This window comes from Tachyglossus aculeatus, chromosome 3 (assembly GCF_015852505.1).
Source record: "Tachyglossus aculeatus isolate mTacAcu1 chromosome 3, mTacAcu1.pri, whole genome shotgun sequence".
In the NCBI taxonomy this organism is placed as follows: domain Eukaryota; kingdom Metazoa; phylum Chordata; class Mammalia; order Monotremata; family Tachyglossidae; genus Tachyglossus; species Tachyglossus aculeatus.
The window spans coordinates 64188778-64213596 of NC_052068.1; the positions used below are offsets into that span (position 1 = coordinate 64188778).

Genomic DNA, 24819 nt, shown 5'->3' on the forward strand with positions numbered 1-24819 from the left:
ACTCAGCAGAGCTGGGCTCACAGTCTGCCAATCAGCACACAAGTCCCTCAGTCCCGTGCAAGGTGAATCTCTCCCTCTAGACCGTAAGCTCATCATGGGCAGGGGAATGTCTACCAACTCTGTGGTGTTGTATTTAATTGTACTCTCCCAAGTGCTTGTACAGTGCTCTGCACACAGTAGTCGCTCAACAAATACCATTGATGATGATTAAGGAAAATCAGCTCTGTGTGAGGCAGCACCATTTGAAGATTGGGAGAGTACATAATTACAAACCACATAATTTCAATCAACCAGTGGTATTTATTGAGCACTTACTGTGTGCAGAGCGTTGTACAATGGGAAGCAGCATGGCCTAGTGGATTGAGCACAGGCCTGGGAGTCAGAAGGACCTGGGTTCTAATTCTAGTCCCACTACTTGTCTGCTGTGGGACACTGGGTAAGTCATTTCGCTTCTCTGTGCCTCAGTTACCTCATCTGTAAAATGGGGATTAAGACTGCAAGCCCAGTGTGGGACAGAGATTGTGTCCAACCTGATTTGCTTGTATCTATACCAAAGTTTAGTACAGTACCTGGCACATAGTAAACACTTAACAAATACCACAATTGTTATTATTCACTCAGACAGGGATGCAGGAGTCCCCTGGCATGAGATACTGGAAACTTTGATAGTGGAGAAAGTTAAAGAGATGCAGGAGGCGCTCGATTCATGTGGGCATTCCGCAGTGGGGGCTAACAGCAAGGGTGGGGGACTTGTAGGAGACCTGCCCTGCCTCTGATACCCTCCAGCAGTCACTCAAGGCTTCCTGGCCCATCTCCAGAGACGACATCATGCAAATTCTCACTCCTGTACAAACTCCCCGATCTTCTGGCCCAACCCATCCAATTCCGGGGGGCTGTTTTGGTTGAAAACATGTGCCCCAACCTAGCGGTGTACTGGCGCAGGTGGGCGCCTTTACCTCTGGCCCTCAAACTCCTTCCTGGCGTCTGTGGTGGGCAAATGGACAGTTCAGGTTCCACAGGGTGCAGACATCCACAGTGGGGAGGGTCCAGCACCCGAGATGGAGTGTAGCCCCTGAGCCTAAACAGCTATCTTTTTACTCCCCCTTTCCTCCCCACAGTTCCCGCCTTTCTGTTGGGTGACTTCCCCAGCCTGCTGGACTTGATTGAAGACCAGCTGGGAGAAGCTGACCGCAAGCGGCGACACACCAAGAAGGACAACTACAACATCGAGGTGCTGCTGGCTGTAGATGACTCGGTGGTGCGTTTTCACGGAAAGGAGCATGTCCAGAACTACGTCCTCACCCTCATGAACATAGTGAGGTTTTGTTTTTTTTTATCATGTGCCACGACCCTGGTCTGAGTTGTTGGGGGCGGAAGGTGGTGAGCTGGTAGGGCGGCGGATGGAAGGAGCGTGGAATTCAGAATTAGGCAGTTTCCCTGCTCCGGTTATGGTTTTGCTAGCTAGTTAGGGCAGGTTCTGCCCTTTCATGGAGCTAGGAGGGGAAGTGAGCTCTTGTTCGGTTCAGTTATCTACTCAGTTGCTGAGTAGAATCGCCTTTCTGACTCCTTAAGTAGCTCTTAATTTGGGGATCCGTGTGGCTGGGAAAGAAAGTATACAAGCTGGAGCCACAAGAGCAGTGGGAAGAGCTAGGCAGAGTGAAGATGCCTTCCAAGAGTGGCAGAGCACTGGAGTGTTAGTGGGTTGAGCGCTGGAGCACTGGTAGGAATCAATTTTTTTTTAGTGGTATTTGTTAAGTGCATGCTATGTGCCAGACACTGTACTAAGTCCTGGGGTAGATACATGAAAACCAAGTTGGACACAGTCCATGTCTCACATGGGACACTCAGTCTCAATCCCCATTTTACAGTTGAAATAACTGAGGCAAAGAAAAGTTAAATGACTTGCCCAAATCCCAGCTTTAACAAGGGATTTGGGGATGTGGGAGCAGAGGGTTGGTAAGGAGGGAGAGAAGCCAGAAGAGAGAAGATGATGGGTTATTGGTGAATACTCAACATTTGTTCTGCTGGTCAACTTCCATGTGTCAGCTGGTCTGCAGTGTGGCAGTGGCTAGAGATTGAAAAGCAGTGTGATCTAGCGGAAAGAGCACAGCATACAGCGCGCAAGTGGCTTAGTCAGGATTAAAACCAGGTCTTTCTCATCCCAGACTCATGCTCTATCATCTAGGCCACACTGCTTCTCGTGACCTAGTGGCGGCTTCTTTTGAAACCTGTCTCAAAGCCCTTGTGGCTTCGATCAATCATTCAGTGGTAATTATTGAACGCTCACTGTATTAAGTGTTCAATAAATAAATACAATTGATTGATTGGGAGAGTAAAACACAAGAGTCAGCGTGGCTCAGTGGAAAGAGCTCGGGCTTGGGAGTCAGAGGTCATGGGTTTGAATCCCACCTCAGACACTTGGTCAGCTGTGTGACCTTGGGCAAGCCACTTAACTTCTCTGTGCCTCAGTTACCTCATCTGTAAAATGGGGATGAAGACTGTGAGCCCCACTTGGGACAATCTGATCACCTTGTATCCCCCCCGGCACTTAGAACAATGCTTTTCACATAGTAAGTGCTTAACAGATGCTATTATTATTATTATTATTATTATTAAGTGTCGGTAGACACCATACCTGCCCAAAAGGGTCTTACAATCTGCAGGAGAAGCTTACAGTCTCTGTGCCTGGACTGTCCGCCCGGCTCTGGCTTTAACAAGGGATTGAGGGAGGTGGGAGCAGAGGGTTGGTAAGGAGGGAGAGAAGCCAGAAGAGAGAAGATGATGGGATACTGGTGAATACCCTACATTTGTTCTGCCGGTCAACTTCCCTGTGTCACCTCTGAATGCCCAGCTGGTAATAATAATAATTATGGTATTTTTTAAGCACTTTCTATGTTCTAAGCACTCTTCTAAGCACTGGGGTAGAGACAAGATAATCAGGTTGTCCCGTGTGGGTCTCACAGTCTTAATCCCCGTTTTACAGATGAGGTAACTGAGACACAGAGAAGTTAAGTGGCTTGCCCAAGGTCACACAGCAGACAGATGGCGAAGCTGGGATTAGAACCCTTGTCCTCTGACTCTCAAGCCCATGCTCTTTCCACTAAGCCATATTGCTTCTGCAGCTGGTCTGCAGTGTAGCAGTGGCTAGAGATGGAGAAACAGTGTGGCCTAGTGGAAAGAGCACAGGCCTTGGAGGCAGAGGGCCTGGGTTCTAATTCCGGGTCTGCTGCTTGTCTGCTGTGTGACCTTGGGTAAATCACTTCACTACTTTGTGCTTCAGTTACCTCATCCATAAAATGGGGATTCAATACATGATCTCTCTCTTACTTAGGTTGTGAATCCCATTAGGACCCGATTATCTTTTGTCTACCCCAGCATCTAGTAGAGTGTTTGACACATAGTAAGCAATTCCAAATACCATAATTCTTCTTATTATTATTATAATATTCCTCATCTGTATACCTCATCAAGGCTGTGAGCCCCAAGTGGGACCAGTACTGGGTCCAACTCGATACAAATCCGCCCCAGAGCTTAGTACAATGTCTGGCACAGAATAAGTGCTTAAAAAATACCATTATTGTTATTATTATTGGCCTTGGCATAACCCTTCCAACCTACAGTGGACATTGCCTAGTTTCTTATGCCAGGGCTAGGATAGGGGTGATGGCGTATTTAGTTGCAGGCTGCCCAGGGAGCTGGAGGAATGGGAGGAGAAGGCAGAGGGCGGCTGGCAGAGACCGCTGCCCTGGGGTCCTTGGCACCTCCTTGACTCTCCTGTGCCCGGGTATGGTTCTGTTCTGGGTCCCACTGTCTATGGGAATGGACATATGCCAATCAATTAATCAACAAGTCAGTTGTGTTCATTCATTCATTCATTCATATTTATTGAGGGCTTACCATGTGCAGAGCACTGTACAGAGCACTTGGGAGAGTACAATATAAAAGAGTTGACAGATATGTTCCCTGCCCACAGTGAGCTTACATTCTAAAGGGGGAGACAGACATTGTTATAAGTAAATGAATTACTGATATGTACAGAAGTGCTGTGGGGCCGAGGGAGGGGTGAATGAAGGGTGCAGTTCTAGTGCATCGGGTCCAGCAGGACAGTCGTCTCCCGGCTCATCCGAGCAGAGTCCCACTGCTGCTAGCAGACCCCGAGTCCTGGGCCAGGGGGACAGTGGGTGGGTCTGGCAGTCTTGTATTCCTCCCGTCCCCCCCGACCCAAGAGGACCTCTCCTTGGCTCTCTGCCTCAGCCCAGCCTCAGTGACTATCCCTTAGACTTTGAGTCTCTCTTGGGGTTTGATTGCCTTTTCCTGCTAGAACCTGTCCCTCCCACTTGACTCCTGGAACAGCAACCTACTCACTGTGTCTCAGTCTCATCTGTCTCACCGCCGACCCCTCGCCTGCATTTTAACTCTGGCCTGGAACTCCCTCCCCCTTCATATAATAATAATAATAATAATAATAATAATAATAATAATAATAATGGCATTTATTAAGCACTTACTATGTTCAAAGCACTGTTCTAAGCGCTGGGGAGATTACAAGGTGATCAGGTTGTCCCATGGGGGGCTCACAGTCTTAATCCCCATTTTACAGATGAGGGAACTGAGGCACAGGGATGTTCAGCGACTTGCCCAAAGTCACACAGCTGACAGTTGGCGGAGCTGGGATTTGAACCCATGACTTCTGACTCCAAAGCCCATGCTCTTTCCACTGAGCCATGCTGCTTCTCATATATGACAGACCACCATTCTTCCCACCTTAAAAGCCTTATTAAAATCACATTTCCTCCAAGAGGCATTCCCCGTCTACACCCTAATCTCTTTCTATCTTCTGTGTCGTCCTAGCACTAGGATTTGTAACCTGTAAAATGCTTATTCACCTCACCCTCAGCCCCACAGCACTTACTGTTGTGGTCAGGGAACGTATTTACCAACTTTCTTGTATCGTACTCTCCCGACCACTTAGTACAGTGCTCTGCACTCAATAAGCACTCAATAAATATCATTGATTGATTATGTACGTAGCTGCAAGTTTTGTAACGTCCACCTCGTCCACCCCATAGACTGTAAGATCCTTGTGGGCAGGGATCTATTGTATTTTACTCTAGCAAGCTGTCCATAAAGTGCTCAGCACACAGTGAGATATCAATACTATCGATTGATTGATCTCTACTCCAGAGCTTACTGGAGTGCTTGGCACTTAGTAAGGGAAGCAGCGTGGCCTAGTAGATAGAGCACAGGTCTGAGAGTCAGAAGGACATGGGTTCTAAATCCAACTCTGCCACTTGTCTGCTGTGTGACCTTGGGCAAGTCACTTCACTTCTCTGTACGTCAGTTCCCGAGTATGTAAAATGGGGATTAAGATGGTGAGCCTGGTTATCTTGTATCATGTCCAGGGCTTAATACAGTGCCTAGCATATAGTGAATGCTTAACAAATGCCATAAGAAGTGTTTAACCAATACCTCCATTATTGTTATTATGATTAAAAAGGCACAAGGGATATGTTTGGATCTCTAAAGCACTTAACAAATACCATTAAAAAAAACCACTGGCAGCTAGCAGTCTCTGTGACAATGCTATCATTCTGGTAATGCTTGAAACAGCACAGCCACATGTGGCCTATCTTGAGAGCCAAGACCTCCTGGCCTGGAAGACCCTTGGACAGAGCAGCCCCCGTATGGGCCTCCCCTAAGAGGAGTCCACTGGAGGGCAAGAGAGCTGGACCCACCCCCTTCCCTGCAGCTGTAAATCACAACCCCACCACTGAGGACCACACAACTAGACAGTAATCCCATTAGCTCAAGGCTGGGTCCGGTGGCTGGGGCCTGGCCCGGAAGCCGGCGGGAGAGCAAAGGAGAGGAGGGGAAACAAAGGGACTTAATGATCTGGCAGTTTGGACCCAGCCAGGCTGGAGCGCGAGCTCTGAGCCCGGCGGGGAAAGCCGGGATCCCGGCAGGGGCCACGCTTCCATCTGTGCCGCCGCCTGCGGTTTGGAGTGGACCACACATTCCCCAGGCAGTGGGCCCTGGTCCGAGGCAGCTTGGCGGGGAAGACCAAAGTAGCAGAGGTGGCAGGAGAGGAGGAGGGGACAGAGGGGAGATGGGCAATCACCCAATGGGTGGTCGAGAGGAGACGCTCCCAGCCCAGTCTTTAAGGAGTCCAAGTCAGGCAGCGAGAGTGGACTGGCTGCTCCGCCCACCCCAGCTGCCTCTCTCTTGGGTTTTGCTCAGGGAGCTGAGAGGAGGGGGAGGAGAAGAAGAGGCCTGTTCCTTTATACAAGCCAAGTGGATTCCAGCCCTCTTGCTATCTCATTCTCTGGTCTGGGCAGCCTTGGGGTTCAGTGCTCCACCACCCATCCCTAGGGCAGGACCCATTCTCCACCATAGCAAGTAATGGCCGCCAGCTTGGGGGAGGGTAGGGGGTGGCTTCCTGAGGATTTATTATAAAAAGGAAGTTTCTAGTGGGCTACTTTGTCCTCAAGCCGCTGAACTCGAGGAGAAATCCATGGGGAAAACCCTCCAGCAAGCAACTTTGACAAACAGAAATACCTCAGAGAGCTCAGGCCCACTGAGCCCTCTTCTCTCAAGAGGGCAGAGAAGGATGCAATAAAACTCTCCATAGTACTTATTGATCACATACTGTGTGCTGTACACTGTATTAAGCACTTAGGTGAGTACTATAGAGTAGACATTTCCTTCTGTCCTCCATAATAATAATAATAATAATGGCATTTATTAAGGGCTTACTATGTGCAAAGCACTGTTCTAAGCGCTGGGGAGGTTACAAGGTGCTCAGGTTGTTCCACGGGGGGCTCACAGTCTTAATCCCCATTTTACAGGTGAGGGAACTGAGGCACAGAGAAGTTAAGTGACTTGCCCGGGGTTTGCAGTCCAGCAGGTGCAGATAGCTTCTGTTCTTCCGCAGGCTGAGTTTCCAGCCAGGGCCCGTGGCCCGGAGCTCTGAGCAGGATGGTTGGAGTTGAGTGGGAGGGGGCTGGGATCTGGGGAAGGGGAGGGGTTGAGGAGAGGTCAGGGGAGTCAGCAGCCCAGACCTCTGGCCCAGGACCCACCCCTCCTGCTCTGGTAGGTGAGCTAGTATGGAAAAATCCCAGGGGTTCCACTCCCTTGGCCCCATTTCTTAATAATAATGGAATTTATTAAGCGCTTACTATGTGCAAAGCACTGTTCTAAGCGCTGGGGAGGATACAAGGTGATCAGGTTGTCCCATGGGGGGCTCACAGTCTTAATCCCCATTTTACAGATGAGGTAACTGAGGCGCAGAGAAGTTAAGTGACTTGCCCAAAGTCACACAGCTGACAAGTGGTGGAGTCAGAGTGACTCTGACTCTGATTTCTTCTTACTCTGAACCAGTTAGGCTACATTTGGCCAGGACAGAGGTCTCTGGAGCTGGGGGCTGGCCCACAGGAACCCTCCAGGGCTGGGACAGAGAGAAGAGACATGTTGCTCACCTCTTCCTTTTGTCCAGGAGGGGAAGCCAGGGACAGTGTATCCATCCCAAGGGCTTTCCTACAATTGAAAGAGCCAGGCCTTCCCTCTTTGCTTCTGCATGATGTGGAGAGCCTGATTTGAGAGTGCTTCAAGCGCTTAGTACAGTGCTCTGCACACAGTAAGCGCTCAATAAATACGATTGATTGATTGATTTGAGAGCTTTTCTGATGCCCATCCTCCACCCTGCTCAGTTCTGACCCTTTCCATCTCCTCCAGCACTTTCCTCTTGTTCACTGTTCTTCAGGCTTTTGTTTTTGTTTATCTAATGGCATTTGTTATATGTTGCCTTTTTGCCAGGCACTGTACTATGCATTGGGGTAGATACAAGATAATCAGGTTGGACACAGTCCCTGTCTCACATTGGGGCTCCCAGCCTTAATCCCCATTTTACAGATGAGGGAACTGAGGCACAGAGAAGTGAAGTGACTTGCCTAAGCTTACACAGCAGAAAAGTGGAGAAACTAGGATTTGGACCCGGGTCCTCTGACTCCCAGGCATGTGCTCTTTCCAAGTAGACCACACTGCTTCTTCAGAGGAAGCCCCAAGTTCTCCTTTGAGAATGCAATTAGATCTAATCCCTGCCCTAAGGGAGCTTTTAGCCCAATGAGGCAGCAGCTGGTGAACAGGAACTACCCTGGGGTCTGCCACCACCTGCCAAGGCCCCTCCTCCTCTTCCTGCTCCTCCATCTCCTACTCCTTTTCCTCCTCTTCTTCCTCTTCTTCCTCCTCCATCTCCTTTTCCTTTCTCCTCTTTCTCTTTTTCCTCCTCTACCTCCTTTCCCCCTCCTCCTCCCTCTCCCTCCTCCTTCTCTTTCCCCTCTTTCTCCTTCTCCTCCTTCTCCTCCTTCTCCTCCCCCTCCTCCCCCTCCTCCCCCTCCTTCTCCTCCTCCTCCTCCCCCTCCCCCTCCTTCTCCTCTTCCTCCTCCTCCTTTTCTTTCTCATCCTCCTCCTCATTGTCCTCCTCCTCTTTCCCCCCTTCTTCTCCCCCATCTCCTCCCCCTTCTCCTCCATCTCTGTTTTTCCTTCTCCTGCTCATCTCCTCTCTCAGCTTAGCCCCATTCTCCTTGGATCACTACATTGGAAATTTGCCCAGAAAGGTAATAGTGGGGATAACCAGGAGAAGGGGGCTTGTTCCACTAAACTGTGCATCTCCAGTCCCTCTAAGGGGGTTCAGGACAGTTCATGGAGGGAGTTGAGTGGAGCAGAAGGGTCTCTGTCCACTCCCCCAGTGAACAGGGTGTGGCTGGCACATGGCTGGACATGAGAAGGGAGGTGATGGGTCTGTCAGGATGAAAGAACATGGGCCAGTGAGACTGGGGCTGGGAATGGCAAGGGAACCCAGCCTCTTAATTGATCCCAGCACCCCCTGTTGAGCAGCAGTACCTTCTAGGAAATGGACTCAGCTAGGAGATGGGTGACCTAAGTTTCCATTCTGCTACCTCTGGAGTTGATTTCTGGGACCTTGTTAAGTTCCCGTGCATCCACAAAGCCCACATGAGACTCAGACTCTTGCCCATTGTGCAACCCTGAGCCAGACACCATTCTTCCTCATCTCCTCTGCTCTGGGGAGGCCTGGGCCCAGGTTGGGGTGGCAGCTCATGGACTCCTGGAGCAGCTTGCTGGCAAGGAGCTAGAAAATACCAGAGACAGTGACAGTGACTGTCGGCATCATCATCATCATCAATGCCACCCTCGTCATCAAAAGTGATGACGGAGTTTGTCCCAGTCTTGGCTTATTGCAGTGTCCCTGCTGCTGCTGCCTGTTGCCAACACTGTTATGGTCTCTGCCCTTGAGCGAGTGGCTGGTTTGTGAAGTGTCAGCAGCAGCTTGTCCCTTGGGAAACAAGACTCCATGTGCTCCCCTCCTCTGCCTAAGGAGAGCCCCAAGGCACCACGGATTCAGCCGTGGAGGTAGTATTTTTGAGAGAAGGGAGGAAGCGGAAGGCAAGAGGGAGCAGGGGGACAAAGGGTCCCTTTCACTGAGGTCATTAATAGGGCCCAATCCTGGCTAGGAATGCTTCCAGATTTTGTTTCCTCAACATAGAGCTGGGCCAGCCTACTGGCCAGAATAGTAATAGTAATAATAATGGCATTTGTTAAGCGCTTATTATGTGCAAAGCACTGTTCTAAGCACTGGGGAGGATACAAGGTGATCAGGTTGTCCCATGTGGGGCTCACAGTCTTCATCCCCATTTTACAGATGAGGTAACTGAGGCCCAGAGAAATTAAGTGATTTGCCCTAAGTCACACAGCTGACAAGTAGCGGAGCTGGGATTAGAACCCATAACCTCTGACTCCCAAGCCTGGGCTCTTTCCACTGAGCCATGCATGTGTGGGGAGTTATCCTCCATTTCCCTTCCAGTTCCCTGCTCGCCTCTATCTCTCCCCTAGGCCTGGAGGACCTCATTTGGGGTTTCCATAGAAACCCATGCCTGGCTCTGGCCTCGGCCTTAGGAGGGTGAGTGTGACTTCCAGCCCACCCATCCACTGAACTGATTGGCGTTTGAAAGTTTGCAGGAAGGTAGAACCTGCAGAAGCCCCATTTGGAGATTTGGAGGGTGTCTTTAGCACAGACTTTACCGTTTAGGAAAATAGTTAAACCTCTTCAGGGCTGGGGCTATGAAAGCTAAAGGGGAGGGGTAGCAGGGAGAAGGGTAGATGTAGAAGAATCTCATAACCTGTAGGGAGATGGAGGCCCCTGGACCTGGTCCGTATCAGAGTTGTCTGGCCCCAGGTTGGTGCCGAGTGATTCATTCATTCATTCATTCATTCATTCATTCATTCATTCATCATATTCATTGGGTGCTTATTGTGTGCAGAGCACTGGACTAAGTGCTTGGGAAGTACAAGTCGGGAACATATAGAAACGGTCCCTGCCCAACAACAGGCTCACAGTCTAGAATGGGGAGACAGACAACAAAATATGTAGACAGGTTCAAAATCGTCGGACATATTTATTGAGCACTTACTGTGTGCAGAGCACTGTAATAAGTGCTTTGGAAAGTACAATACAGCAATAAAGACAGACAATCCTTGCCACCAACGAGCTCATAGTCTAGAGGAGGGGAGACCAATATAAGTAAACAGACATTAGTATAAATAAATAAAATTACAGGTATACGCATAAGTGCTGTGGGGCCGGGAGGGTGGGAAGAGCAAAGGGATCAAGTCAGGGCAATGCAGAAGGGAGTGGGAGATGAGGAAAAGTGGGGCTTAGTCTAGGAAGGCCTGCTGGAGGAGATGGGCCTTCAGTAAGGTTTTGAAGAGGGGGAGAGTGATTGTCCGTTGGCAGTTCAGCGTGTGGCAGACGTTCAATGTAAGGACCTCAGAGAATGGAGGATGGCAGAGCCACAGAAAAGGCTTTCATGCTGACAGAGATTCAGCTTTCTGCTCTGGCACCAGTTCAAGCGGGAGCTCCTTGGGTGGAAGTGAACAACATTTGCCCTTGACCTTCTGGGAGCTCTCCCTCCCCAGGGCCCAGAAGACAGGCTGCTGTCAGAGTTACTTTCAGGCCAGGACCTTCCAGCCTTCTTCGGAGTGGGCCCCTGGGAAGCCAACTTCCTATAAGGCTGCTGGCCTGGCCTGGCAGAGTCATTAAATTGTCCTTCCCGGCGTGAGAATTGCCCTAGCCAGAATCCCATAGAAGAAGGAATCCCCAAATGTGATCCCTGGTTCCCAGGCATGAACACGGGCCCTCATTGACCTATTCACCGGGTTTAAAGTGGGAAATGAGTGCTGTCCAGATCAGAGGTGCCCATCTGCACACAAGTGAGAAGCAGCGTGGCTCAGTGGAAAGAACCCAGGCTTGGGAGTCAGAGGTCGTGGGTTCTAATCCCGTCTCCACCTCTTGCCTGCCGTGTGACTTTGGGCAAGTCAGTTAACTTCTCTGTGCCTCAGTTATCTCATCTGTAAAATGGGGATGAAGACTGTGCTCCACGTGGGACAAACTGATTACCTTGTATCTACCCTAGTGCTTAGAACAGTGCATGTTACATGGTAAGTGCTTAACAAATACCATTAAAAAAAACAGAAAAAAGTAACCCTTGCTAACAATTCTGCCCGAAGGATGATGGAAAACAAGGGGAGGCTGGCGGCCAGGTTAGTTTGGGAATCGAGACTAGTAGGGTGGCAATCTTGCAGGGCAGCATTTGGGTGAACAGGCAGAGCGTGGGCTCTTTTGATGCAATGGGCCTGACTTGGAGTCATCAGGAAGATGAATCCCTGGTTCGGCCCTGGCAGCCAGCTGGAAAACCGATCCGACACAGGGGCAGGCAGGCAAAGCCGTTGTGGTTCCTGGCAGTGGAACAGAGGCTGCTTGGGGGTCCGGTCTCTCTCTGCTTCTCCCTTCCTTCCCTATTTTCCTTCCCTGTCCCAACTGCAGCTGCATTTGTGAGGGGCAGGGGAGCCTCACCAGCCCTCTCTGAAAGAGAAGGACCACCAACTCCTGGTACAGCCCCTCACCCCTATGGGTGCAGGGCATGACACCTAGGGTGGGGGAAGTCAAGAGGGCCAGGTGTGCCTGCCCTCAAGAAGCTTGAAGTCTAATGCACTGAGGGCCACCACATTTAAGAGATGCAGCTATGCATAGTAGATAGAGCATGGGTTGTAATCCCAGCTCCACCACTTGTCTGCTGTGTGACCTTGGACAAGTCACTTCACTTCTCTAGACCTCAGTTACCTCACCTATAAAATGGGGATTGAGACTGTGAGCCCCATGTGGGACAGAACTGTCCAACTCAATTTGTGTGCAATCACCCCGGAGCTTAGTATATTGCCTGGCACATAGTAAGCACTTAACGAATGCCCTCATTATTATTGGGTAGTGCAGTGGGGATAGGATGTGTTCATTAAAGCCACCTGCTTACAGACCAAGCCTTCTTCAGGAGAGGCTCATTAAAACTCATAGATGATATAAAAAAAATTAACCATGGATCCAGTCAATCAGGCAATCAATGGTATTTTCTTAGCACTTACTATGAGCAGAGCAGTATACTAAGTGCTTGGGAGACTACAGTACAATAGAATGGGTACACATGAGTCCTGCCTTCAAGGAGTTTACAATCAAGTGAGGGAAACAGACACTAGAATAAATTACAGATCTATTGTTTAATAGTAAAAATGAAGATTTTTCATCCCAGTTGATAAACATGAATTGCTGAAGAGAAGGTCTTTGAATGAGAGTCAGGTTAGCACCACTGCCATCATGCCAATTCTGCAGTGGATGTCTGAGCCCCGCAGCTCAGTAGATCAATCTCTTGTGGTCTGCTGGGGGCCTGGGGAGTGGGGACACCCACACTCACTGACCAGTGGGCATCTCCCAGGGAAGGAAACATCTTTCTGGGCTGGAAGCCCAGTGGACTGGGCCAGGACATGGCGGGAGGCAGGTGGTCTCAGCCTGGGCAGTTGGGCACTGCCTCAGTGAGCCCTACCTGCCCAGGGATGGCTTGGACTTCCCAGGCCAGGGTCTAGAGGAGGTGGCAGCAGCCTGGCCAGCTTGTGAGGCCCTCAATCTGGAAGACCATTGTCACATGAACCCCTAATAACAATAATAATAATTGTATTTGTTAATTGCTTACTGTGTACCAGACATTGTACTAAGCGCTGGGGTGGATACAAGCAAACTGAGTTGAACACAGTCCCTGCCCGACTTGGGGCTCACAGCCTTAATCCTCATTTTACAGATGTGACAAATGAGGCACGGAGAAGTGAAGTGACTTGCCCAAGGTCACACAGCAGGCAAGTGGCAGATCTGGGATTAGAACCCAGCTCTTTCTGACTCTCAGGCCCATACTCTATTCACTAGACCACACTGTTTCACCCCTAGTACAGTGCTCTGCACACAGTAAGTGCTCAATAAATACGATTGAATGAATGAATGCAAAGGTTCTGAAAAGCTTCCATCAACAGCTCTGCTGTTCTACTTTGGCGACCTGGAGTCTGGGCCACCAAACAGTGGCACAGCAGCAGGAGGCGGGCTGGGTAATAACTCAATCCTTGCCATTGATTAGGGGGAAGGAACGTCAGAGGAGGCTAGGGGAAAAATAATTCCTCACCTCCTCCTCCTTTTTCCTCCTCCCCCTCTGCTTCTTCCTCCTCCCCCTCCTCTTCTTCCTCCTCCTCCTCTTCCTCCACCTCCACCTCCTTCTCATCCTCCTCCCCTTCCCCTCTGCCCCCTCCTCCTGGTCCTCCTTAACTTAGAGCCAAGTTCAAGTCAGGCAGGCAGCCGGTGGTGAGGGATTAATCCTGCAGGAGTTGTTGGGGGCGGAGAAAGGGCTTTCCCAGTTGAGAGGGAATTGGAAAGTGCTACTGGCAGAACGAGCTGCTTTCCCTTGTGGACTGTCCTGGCTCTCTTCTGTCCCTCTCCCTGCAGCCCGAGTCCTCCTCAGAAACTTGAACTGGTCTCTCACCTCCGCGGCCAGCATCTCATTGCTTTTGGCCCCAGACCACGGTCCAGTAGAGAGTACCCCTGAGGGTCGTCCCAATAGACCTGGGCCAGGTGGATAGTTTCTGGGAGAGAAGGGGAGAGGAGGAAAGGGAAGGAGCAGTTAGGCCACCCCAGCTTTGAGGTTCTACCCATCTGCCTTTCCAGGGGCAGGCTTGGGGCCCAGCTGATGGAAGTCCCTTAACGGGGCAAGAGGCCAGTCTCTCAGCCTGCCGCTCGGTCCATCCTTCCGCCAAGCCTGGGACAGTTCACGCCTTTTCCTTTCCTCCTGCCTGTTTCGTCCTCACTCTGGTTTCCCACTACCGTGTAATCCATCCTTGCCCATCTCTTGCCTCTGCCTCCAGTCTCCTTTTCTCCAGGGTTTTCCAGTTCGTGTTGAATGGCCATTTCAGGCTGATTTTCAGGCCGGGCTTGGGACCTGGAGACCGGTGGACTAAAGTCAGGGCCTTGTGGGCTTTGCCAGATATCACTTCACATTGTTGGGATTTGCTTTCTCTGGCTGTATGAGGTGAGAAGAAGGGGAGCCCCACCTCTGCCCGCCTTTCGAGGGCAAGGTCAGTACACACTTAGTACAGTACTCTGCACACAATTAGCGCTCAACAAATATGACTGACTTACTGACTATAGTGACAGAAGGATGGACTCTGCCTAGCAGGGACCACTGGGAACCCTTCCTGCCTAGCCCCCATGTCCTGTGCCTGCCTTTGGGGAAGGATGGAGATCAGGGGCATTAGACCAGATGCTACCTGCACCCCTACCTCCCCTGCCAATACCCTAGTGCTTATGGACATACCCTTGTACTTAGTTGCTTCTTCCACCTATAACTGGTTTTATGGTCTGCCTCCCCATTTAGGCGGCAAGCTTCTTGCAGGCAGGGAGTGTGTCTTCCAACTGTGTTGCACTCTCCTAAGGCCCTGAGTACAGTGCTCTACACACAGTAAGTGTTCAAGAAATATCATCAATCAAGCAATTGGGGAAGGACCACGGGTCAGTCCAGGAGCTTTGCTGCAGTCCTCTCAAAATGCCCTGCTACCTCCCTTCTAGGCTGCTGGTTTCCCTTGCTCCCAGATTGGCAACATCCACCATCTCTGCCAGCCTTACAGGTTTAGTGCTTTTCTCTGCTACCATTTGCTCCACCAGGCTCACAGGAGCAAGCTACTTTGTCTGGGGATATATTTCTCTCTCTCTCTCTCTCTCTCTCTCTCTCTCTCTCTCTCTCTCTCTCTCTCTCTCTCTCTCTCTCTCTCTCTTTCTCTCTCTCTCTCCCTCTCTCTCTCGAAATATATATATATATATCCATAGATATATATAGATATCTATATATCTATATGTATCTATATATATCTAGATAGATAGATAGATAGAGAGAGAGGTGGCAAGGGAAGGCCGAGCTGCTGGGACTCATCAGACATGCCCTGCTCTGGACCACTTTCCACCCATCCAACTTTGTTGCCTGTCCAGCTGGAATCCCAAGATCCCGGGACACCCTGCAGAAGCTCAGATGGGTAATAACCACATTATTGTTCTGGCAAATGCAGAGTTGTTTAGTGAGCCAGAGGAGTTTTTCCTTTAAATGTGGCCTCTGCTGTCTCATCAGCCCTGGGCTGTTCCTGCCCCGGAGAGAAAAGGAGCCCAGCCAAGGCGGGTCCTCTCCACAGCCTCCCAGAACCACCCTCCCTTCCCTTTCCAAGAGGGAGCCAGGTAGGGAGGGAGAACCTGAAGCATGGAATTCCTGCAGGTTGGACCTGGAGACTGTCTTGCTCCACCTTGCTTGGGCCAAATGCTAGAACGAGAAGCACTGTGGCCTAGTGGAAAGACCATAGGTCTGGATGTCAGGGGATCTGGGTTCTAATCCCGGCTCAGCCACTTGTTTGCTATGTGACCTTGAACAATTCACTTAACTTCTTTGTGCCTCAGTTACCTCATCTGTAAAATGGGAATCAACATTATGAGTTCCACATGGGACATGTCCAACCCGATTACCTTGTATCTATCCCAGCGCTTAGAACAGTGTTTGGCACATGGAAAGTGCTTAACAAATACCATTATTATTATTATTAACGAGAAGCAATGTGGCCTAGTGGAAAGAGCATGGCCCTGTGAGTCAGAGGACCTGAGTTCTAATCCTGGCTCTGCCACTTGTCCGTGCTGAATGACCTTGGGCAAATCACTTCTCTATGCCTCAGTTTCCTCATCTGTAAATGGGGATTAAGACCGTGAGCCTCATGTGGGACAGGGATGTGTCTAACCTAATAATCTTATATCTATCCCAGTACTTGGTACAGTTCCTGGCACATAGTAAGTGCTTAACAAATACCACTATTTTTATTACGCTTCTCCAGGCATGCAGGTTGGCTGGGGAGCCCCTCTGGCTCAAGCCAGGTGGAGTGGGGTGGCTTGGACAGAAAAATTTCTGGGTCTCCAGAGCAAGAAGGGAGGGGAATGGAAGCTGATTTTGGCCTATCTTTCCCCAGGAATTCCAGGCTCCTCCTAAGCGGCTTCCAGATGGTCTCCTGGTGAAGGCTAAACTAGCCCAGATTCAGAGGAGAGCGATCCCAATCCGCAATTAACCCAACACCACACTGTGTCCTTTCCCCCTGCAGCATGGGATTGGGACTGTGACTTCTAGACTGTGAGCCCGCTGTTGGGTACGGACTGTCTCTATGTGTTGCCGACTTGTACTTCCCAAGTGCTTAGTACAGTGCTCTGCACACAGTAAGCGTTCGATAAATACGACTGATTGATTGATTGGGAGGGAGAAGAGAAAGGGGCAAGTCTCACCTGTCAGGACCCTCACCAAGCAGTATTTACAGGTCAGTGCCTGTTTGCATGCCTACATTAGGAATTGTCTTGCAACCTCTGGCTAATAATCTCTGAGCTGGTGTTGGTAGTCTGAGGTTTCTCTCCAGGCTTATCCTGGGGGCCTCCTGCAGGGAACGTCTTGATGACAAGCCTCCCCTTCCTTGCCTAGAAATTGCTGGCAGTACTCTTTTTTTTTTTTCCAAGAAGAATGGCTTTCCAGGGCCGAGTAAAGTCTCCCGCAGCCCAGACGAGGGCTGGGCAGTGGTCTCCTGTGGGGCCTGGAGGAGTGTCACTGCAGAGCTGTAGGAGCATCGGGCAAAGTCTGTTTCTGGTTAGGCAAAGCCGGCGGGGCCCGGCCTTTCAGCCCACGAGCAGCGAGGCTTGGGAATCTGGATTCTGTTCTTTCTGGACTCCTCGGGCAGCCTGGAAGCATGTCCTGGAATGACTTCAGGGAGGGGAGACTTTCTTGCACGTTCAATCAATCAGTTGTGTTTACTGAGCATTTACTGGGTGCAGAGTTTTGTATTAAGTGCTTGGGAGAGTACAGTAAAACAGAGTTGGTAGAAATGTTCTCTGTCCACAATGATATTACAGTCTAGAGGGGAGACAGATATTAATATAAATAAATAAATTTTGGCTATGTACACAAGTGCTGTGGGGCTGAGAGAATGGTGAATAAAGCGAGCAAATCCAAATGCAAGGGCATTGCCCCCCGCATAGACACTCTTTTTCTGACAAACTTTGGGGTGCCCTGCTGGAGGCTCCTGAGAGGATTTTCCATGTCACTATTTGTGGGAGAGCAGAGAACAAGGCCCAGGCTTCCTTGGTCATCCCTTCACCTGCCAGAGAAAAATCTGGCCTGGTGGGCACCTGCTATTATGGAGGGTTTGGGGGTGGCAGGTAAGGTGGTGGAGATGCCCTCTTTCTGCCTGTTTGTGCAGGTTTGGTGAATGGTGTTGAGTTCCTCCTGGCTACCCCTAATGACAGCAGCAACAGCCCAGGCTGAGAAGTTGGTGGTGCTGTCGGCCAGCCCCAGACCAATCCAGCGAGTGGGAACTTGTCTGTGAGTGGGGAAGGTTGTCATCTTTTGTGGGCTCGTGAGCTTGTTGGCCCACGGATGCTATGTCCCAGGCTCGTGCTGGAAGCTTGCCCATTGTGCCACTTTACCTGGAGAAGGGTTTGCAGACAGCCTGGCATAGTGGATCCAGCACGGGCCTGAGAGTCAGAAGGTCATGAGTTCTAATCCCGGCTCCACCACTTGTGTGCTGGACAACCTTGGGCAAGTCACTTCACTTTTCTGTGCCTCAGTTACCTCTTCTGTAAAATGGGGATTGAGACCTGGGACAGGGACTGTGCCCAACTTGATTTGCTTGTATCCACCCCAGCGCTTAGTACAGTGCCTGGAATATAGTAAGTGCTTAACAAGTACCATCATTATTATATGAGTTGTGGCTCAGATCATTTGGAAAAGGAAGTCCAGGGCCCTTCCTACTGTCCTCCAAAGGGATTGGTGGGGATAGGTACCATACCTGAGAAGCAGCGTGGCTCAGTGGAAAGATCACGGGCTTTGGAGTCAGAGGTCATGGGTTCAAATCCCGACTCCGCCACTTGTCAGCTGTGTGACTTTGGGTAAGTCACTTAACTTCTCTGTGCCTCAGTTACCTCATCTGTAAAATGGGGATTAAGACTGTGAGCCCCCCGTGGGACAACCTGATCATCTTGTAACCCCCCACCCAGTGCTTAGAACAGTGCTTTGCACATAGTAAGTGCTTAATAAATGTCATCACTATTATTATTATACCTCTTGTGCCAGCCAAGGGTGCCGAGAGGGTGGGTGGCTTCTGGGGGAGATAGGGAGGGGGGCATTTTAATATAGAGAGAACAGCAGGTCTGGTCCCAGGGGCCTGGGGGGTTTCTGAAGCCCTGGCCCAGCAGGACCACAGAGCAGGGCTGCTGAGTGGGGCCCATCACAGAACCTGAGGGATTGCAGGTGGGAGAACAGCTGCCTTAGAAGCAGCATGGCCTAGTGAAATGAGCACAGGCCTGGGAGTCTGCAGGACCTGGGTTTTAATCCCGTCTCCACTGCTTGTCTGCTGTGTGACCTTGGGCAACTCACTTCACTTCTCTGGGCCTCAGTTACCTTATCTGTAAAATGCAGATTAAGACTGTCATGTGGGACAGGGACTGTGTTCAAACTGGATTTGCTTGTATCTATCCCAGCACTTAGTACAGTGCCTGGCACAAAGTAAGTGCTTAACAAATTCCACAATTATCATTATTATTATTATCAGTATGTCTGGATTGGGCCAAGAGAAGCTTGGGAGCTGCTTAGGTTACTGCTGGTGCCGTTTTCATTCATTCATTCAACTTATTTATTTATTTATATGTATTTATTGAACGCTTACACAAAGCACTATAAGTGCTGGGGAGAGTACAATATAACATTAAAGGGGCACATTCCCTGCCCACAATGAGCATACAGTCTTGAGGTTTGGTTCTCAGCAAGAGATGGTTGCAGCCACAGGCACTCAATGCTTTACGTCATTATATTACTTCTCTTTAATGTGCATTGTCTCTTTCTTTCTCCGTTTCTGTCTCTGCCTCTCCATCTCACCCGGCCAGGTGGATGAGATTTATCATGATGAGTCCCTGGGAGTTCACATCAACATCGCGCTAGTCCGGATGATCATGGTGGGCTACAGACAGGTACAGTCCAGCATCCAGGAGGGCACAAGGGACCCTGGGGAGGGGAGCCCTGGGCTGAACCGAAGAAAGGTCTGGGTGAAGGGAGGGGGAGGACTCTCCTCTATCAGTGAAAATCCTCCCAGTCCATTTGTCCCCGGACTGAACCAGGGTGAACCCCGGGCTGAACCACTCAGCCAGCTGGAGGAGTGAACTCAGGTCTTCCGGGCCCAGCCCTGAAATCCATTAGAATGAGCCTGAAAGAAATGAGGCTAAGAGCAAGTAACATTTTCAATCAATCATCAATTGTGTATAATGAGCACTCGTGCACAGAGCACTGTGACAAGAGCTTATTTCAATAAAGAGGGAAGCTGGCCTCCCTCAGTCCTCGGTGAGGAGGGGGTGGAGGTGTCACGGTTATTTTTAGGATCTTGGGAAACAGGAGTCAAGGGGACTAGAGAGAAGACAATTTCTGAATCATTGGTCCACAACTCTGACCATCCCAAGTGCTTGATTGTTGTCACACTGTGTAGAAGCAGCATTGCTTAGCAAAGAGAGAGAAAGAAGTCAGAATCCCCATATTCTGGTTTTGGCACAGTCTTTGACAGTGCTAGGTGACCGTAAGTAATTTGCAACACTTCTCTGGGCATCAATTTCCTCATCTGTTAAGATGGGAGCAGTTATACCAGCCCCCCTTAAGGTTTTGAGGCCAAATGAGATAATCAATAGGAAAGGATATTGGGAAATGACAGTGTCCAAATGTATTATTATTATTATTATTATCATTTTGACTGTTGTTATCTGCCATTTGTGGATTGGATTGTTGAAACCATTGCCATAGGGGATAGGCAAAAGCAGCAGGAAAAAACAGAATCTATGACTGTTCTGTTCATCTGAGCAGTGAGTATATATGTAGGGGTAGTTTCAGTCTGCCATCATCCCTAACCCCTGCCCCCCAACCATTAGCAGGAGTGTTTTTTCTGTCACCCGCCCCCAAGGCCACAAAGAGTCTCCTTGCACACTTCCCACACTGGTCTGCAATTCACTGAAATTCCAAGGCTGGCAGCTTTGTCTCTATATGCAGGGGCCAAATGGCAACCCTGCCCTCCCCACACAGTGCTCCTGTGTCTGTGTGAATGGGGCTAGCCCCCAGCCCAGCAGCTAGGGCTCCGGGCAGGGCTGGGGGGCGTGCGCTGGTGTGAGAGAGAGAGAGAGAGAGAGAGAGAGAGAGAGAGTGTGTGTGTGTGTGTGTGTGTGTGTGTGTGTGTGTGTGTGTGTGTGTGTGTTGGGTGGCGGGGGGGACACCCAGCCCTCGGGTCTGGTCTGGTTAACCATAGGAGTAGGGATTACTATAGGAGCAGGGATTTACTATCCTGCTACTATAGAAGCAGAGCCAGGATTGGACTCAGGCTTCCAGACCCTCATTTGTTCCCGCCTGATCCATCTCTGTCCCTTCAGATTAAATGTAGGGATTACTAGAGAAGCAGCGTGGCTCAGTGGAAAGAGCCCAGGCTCTGGAGTCAGAGGTCATGGTTCGAATGCCGACTTCACCAATCAATCAATCAATCAATCAATCGTATTTATTGAGCGCTTACTATGTGCAGAGCACTGTACTAAGCGCTTGGGAAGTACAAATTGGCATCACATAGAGACAGTCCCTACCCAACAGTGGGCTCACAGTCTAAAAGGGGGACCACGTCTGCTGTGTGACACGGGCAAGTCACTTAACTTCTCTGAGTCTCAGTTTCCTCATCTGTAAAATGGGGATTAAGACTGTGAACCCTCCATGGGACAACCTGATCACCTTGTATCCCCCCAGCGCTTAGAACAGTGCTTTGCACATAGTAAGCGCTTAACAAATGCCATCATTATTATTATTACTATGTGTGCCACCCCCCTGCCACTGGCAGGAGCGGCAGACCCCTTCCCCTTCTAGACTGTGAGCCCCCTTCTAGACTGTGAGCCCACTGTTGGGTAGGGACTGTCTCTATAGTTGCCAACTTGTTCTTCCCAAGCGCTTAGTACAGTGCTCTGCACACAGTAAGCGCTCAATAAATACGATTGATTGATTGACTGATTGATTCCCTGAGTCATCAGCACTGGTCTGGTTGGGCTGCTGCCCTAAGCCTGCAGCATCCTCTCTGCAGTCCAGGGCGGAAGAGGCTGGGGGCAAAGGCCATGGTCTCCTGCCCCCCTCTCATGCCAGGGCAAGAAGCAGGTAGTGGCAGCTCAAACGCCCCGCTGCCTGGGTGCCCTGAGGGATCTCTGGAGACAGACAACAGTGAAGCCACACTGTCTTGGAGATTTCAAACGGAAGCTGGGCCTGCCTGCCGCAGATGGCACCATGTCTGTCTAGGGACCTGAGAGAAGCTACTTCCTCTCTCTCCACAGCCTTGACATGCTCTTAGGTAAGCAGGAAGCCAGGTAGGGAAGAGAGGGTGGGTGGTTGTCCCAGTAGTGCAGGTAGGGAAACTGAGGCTCAGAGAAGGTAGTGACTCCTCCAAGGGCACCCAGGAGAACCCGCAGAGCCAGGATTGGGCTCAGGCTTCCAGACCCTCATTTGTTCCCACCTGATTCATCTCTGTCCCCTCAGATTAAATCAGCATCAGCCAAGGGGACAGCCTGTGGGATCGGCCTGCACTTTTGTAGAAACCTCAGGCCTAGAAGAAGCGTGGCTCACTATAAAGAGCACAGGCTTTGGAGTTCGAGGTCATGGGTTCGAATCCCGTCTCCACCAATTGTCAGCTGTGTGACCTTGGGCAAGTCACTTAACTTCTCTGTGCCTCAGTCACCTCATCTGTAAAATGGGGATGAAGACTGTGAGCCCCTTGTGGGATAACCTGATCACCTTGTAATCTCCCCAGTGCTTAGAACAGTGCTTTGCACATAGTAAGTGCTTAAGAAATGCCATCATTATCATTATTATTATTATTAGAAGAGAAGTGCGGTCACTTCCCGCCGATGTTGGGCCTCCTCGCCCTCCTTCTGTTTCTCCCCTTCCACCCTTCCCCCTGCAGTCTGTGAGCCTGATTGAGCGCGGGAGCCCATCCCGGAGCCTGGAGCAGGTGTGTCGCTGGGCCCATGCCCAGCAGCGCCCGGACCCCAGCCACGCCGAGCACCACGACCATGTCGTCTTCCTCACCCGCCAGGACTTTGGGCCCGCAGGTATGCAAGGTACTGTATTTCCCGGGGTCAGGTGCGTGCCACTGGCTGGCTGGACAGCTGGATGGGGACCAGCGGGAGAGAGGAGCTAGGCGCCCAAGGGAAAGTGGTTTTCCATGCACTCAGACCAGGGCCTCTAAGCTGTGCCTGTCCAGAGATGCCAAGCTGTTCATTGTGAGCAGCAGGGAGGAGCTTCCAGGAGCTTGCATTCACTTTTGCTTCCTGCCTCTCCCCATTTCAATCCATACTTCACTCTGCTGCATGAACCATTTATCAATAAAAACATTCAATTCATGTCTTCCCACTCCTCAAGAACATCCAGTGGCTGCCCATCCACTTCCGCAGCAAACAGAAACTCCTCACCATTCACTTTTAAAGGGCTCAATCAGCTCTCCCCAGCCCACGGCATCTCATTAATTGCACACTCTGCTCCTCTAATGCCAGCTAAGTCACTGTGCCCCGATCTTGTCTATCTCGCCGCCTATCCCTTTCCTGCCTCATCCTTCTAGCCTGGAACTCCCTTCCTCTCCATATACATCAGCCCACCACTCCCTTCATCTTCAAAGTGTTGTTAAGGTCACATCATCATCATCATCATCATCAATCGTATTTATTGAGCAATAATAAATATTGAGCATCTCCTCCAAGAGATCTTCCCCGATTAAGCCCTCTTTTCGCAGTCTCACTCTCCCTCCTGTATCGTCTATACGCTTCACTCTGTGACTTTTGGACACTTGATATTCGTCCCACCCCCATCCGTACAGCACAAATGTACATATCTTTAAATTATATATTATAAATCACTTCATTTGTATTAATGCCTATTTCCCCCTCTAGACTGTAAGCTCATTATGGACAGGGAATATCTGTTAATTTTGTTGTGTTGGGCACTCCCAAGTGCTTAGTACAATGCCCTGCAATAGTAAGCACTCAATAAATACAATTGACTGATTGATTGACTGATTGAGGGGAGCAGCTGGTGTTCTGCACACAGTGGGTGCTCAGTATAGTACTGTGTACACTGGGTGCTAAATACAGTGCTCTGCACCTGCATGTGCTCGGTACAGTACTCTACACAATGGGTACTCAGTACAGTTCTCTGCACACAGTAGGCTCAGTCTGTATTGGGTGGTGATAGCTCAGCAGCAGGGGACACAGCAGCTGGGATTCTGGGAATGTGGCCCAGGAAGCCGGGTAGAGCCGGCCCTTCTTGTTCCCAGCGACTGCTCTCACTTGCCTTGACCAAAGCAGCTGGATGTGGGCATGGCCCAGGGACAGGGCTTCAGGAGAAAGATCCCATCTGCTCCCTTTCCCGCTCCTCCAATCAGTCAATCAATCAATCAATCAATCGTATTTATTGAGCGCTTACTATGTGCAGAGCACTGTACTAAGCGCTTGGGAAGTACAAATTGGCAACACATAGAGACAGTCCCTACCCAACAGTGGGCTCACAGTCTAAAAGGGGGAGACAGAGAACAGAACCAAACATACTAACAAAATAAAATAAATAGGATAGAAATGTACAAGTAAAATAAATAAATAAATAAATGAATAAATAGAGTAATAAATATGTACAACCATATATACATATATACAGGTGCTGTGGGGAAGGGAAGGAGGTAAGATGGGGGGATGGAGAGGGGGACGAGGGGGAGAGGAAGGAAGGGGCTCAGTCTGGGAAGGCCTCCTGGAGGAGGTGAGCTCTCAGCAGGGCCTTGAAGGGAGGAAGAGAGCTAGCTTGGCGGAGGGGCAGAGGGAGGGCATTCCAGGCCCGGGGGATGACGTGGGCCGGGGGTCGACGGCGGGACAGGCGAGAACAAGGTACAGTGAGGAGATTAGCGGTGGAGGAGCGGAGGTTGCGGGCTGGGCAGTAGAAGGAGAGAAGGGAGGTGAGGTAGGAGGGGGCGAGGTGATGGAGAGCCTTGAAGCCCAGGGTGAGGAGTTTCTGCCTGATGCGCAGATTGATTGGTAGCCGCTGGAGATTTTTGAGGAGGGGAGTAATATGCCCAGAGCGTTTCTGGACAAAGATAATCCGGGCAGCAGCATGGAGTATGGATTGAAGTGGAGAGAGACACGAGGATGGGAGATCAGAGAGGAGGCTGGTGCAATAGTCCAGACGGGATAGGATGAGAGCTTGAATAAGCAGGGTAGCAGTTTGGATGGAGAGGAAAGCGCGGATCTTGGCAATGTTGCGGAGCCGAGACCGGCAGGTTTTG

The 24819-nt window shown here is 50.3% G+C and overlaps 1 protein-coding gene across 1 annotated transcript in view; it reads left to right on the forward strand.

Moving 5' to 3' along the window:
• The window catches only part of ADAMTS14 (ADAM metallopeptidase with thrombospondin type 1 motif 14), a 64081-nt gene that overhangs the window by 18938 nt on the left and 20324 nt on the right, over nt 1-24819 (forward strand). The window contains exons 4-6 of the mRNA XM_038743945.1: nt 1119-1315; nt 19382-19465; nt 22459-22615. Coding sequence (XP_038599873.1) covers nt 1119-1315; nt 19382-19465; nt 22459-22615 — 438 coding nt within the window. The remainder of the gene's footprint in view (nt 1-1118; nt 1316-19381; nt 19466-22458; nt 22616-24819) is intronic.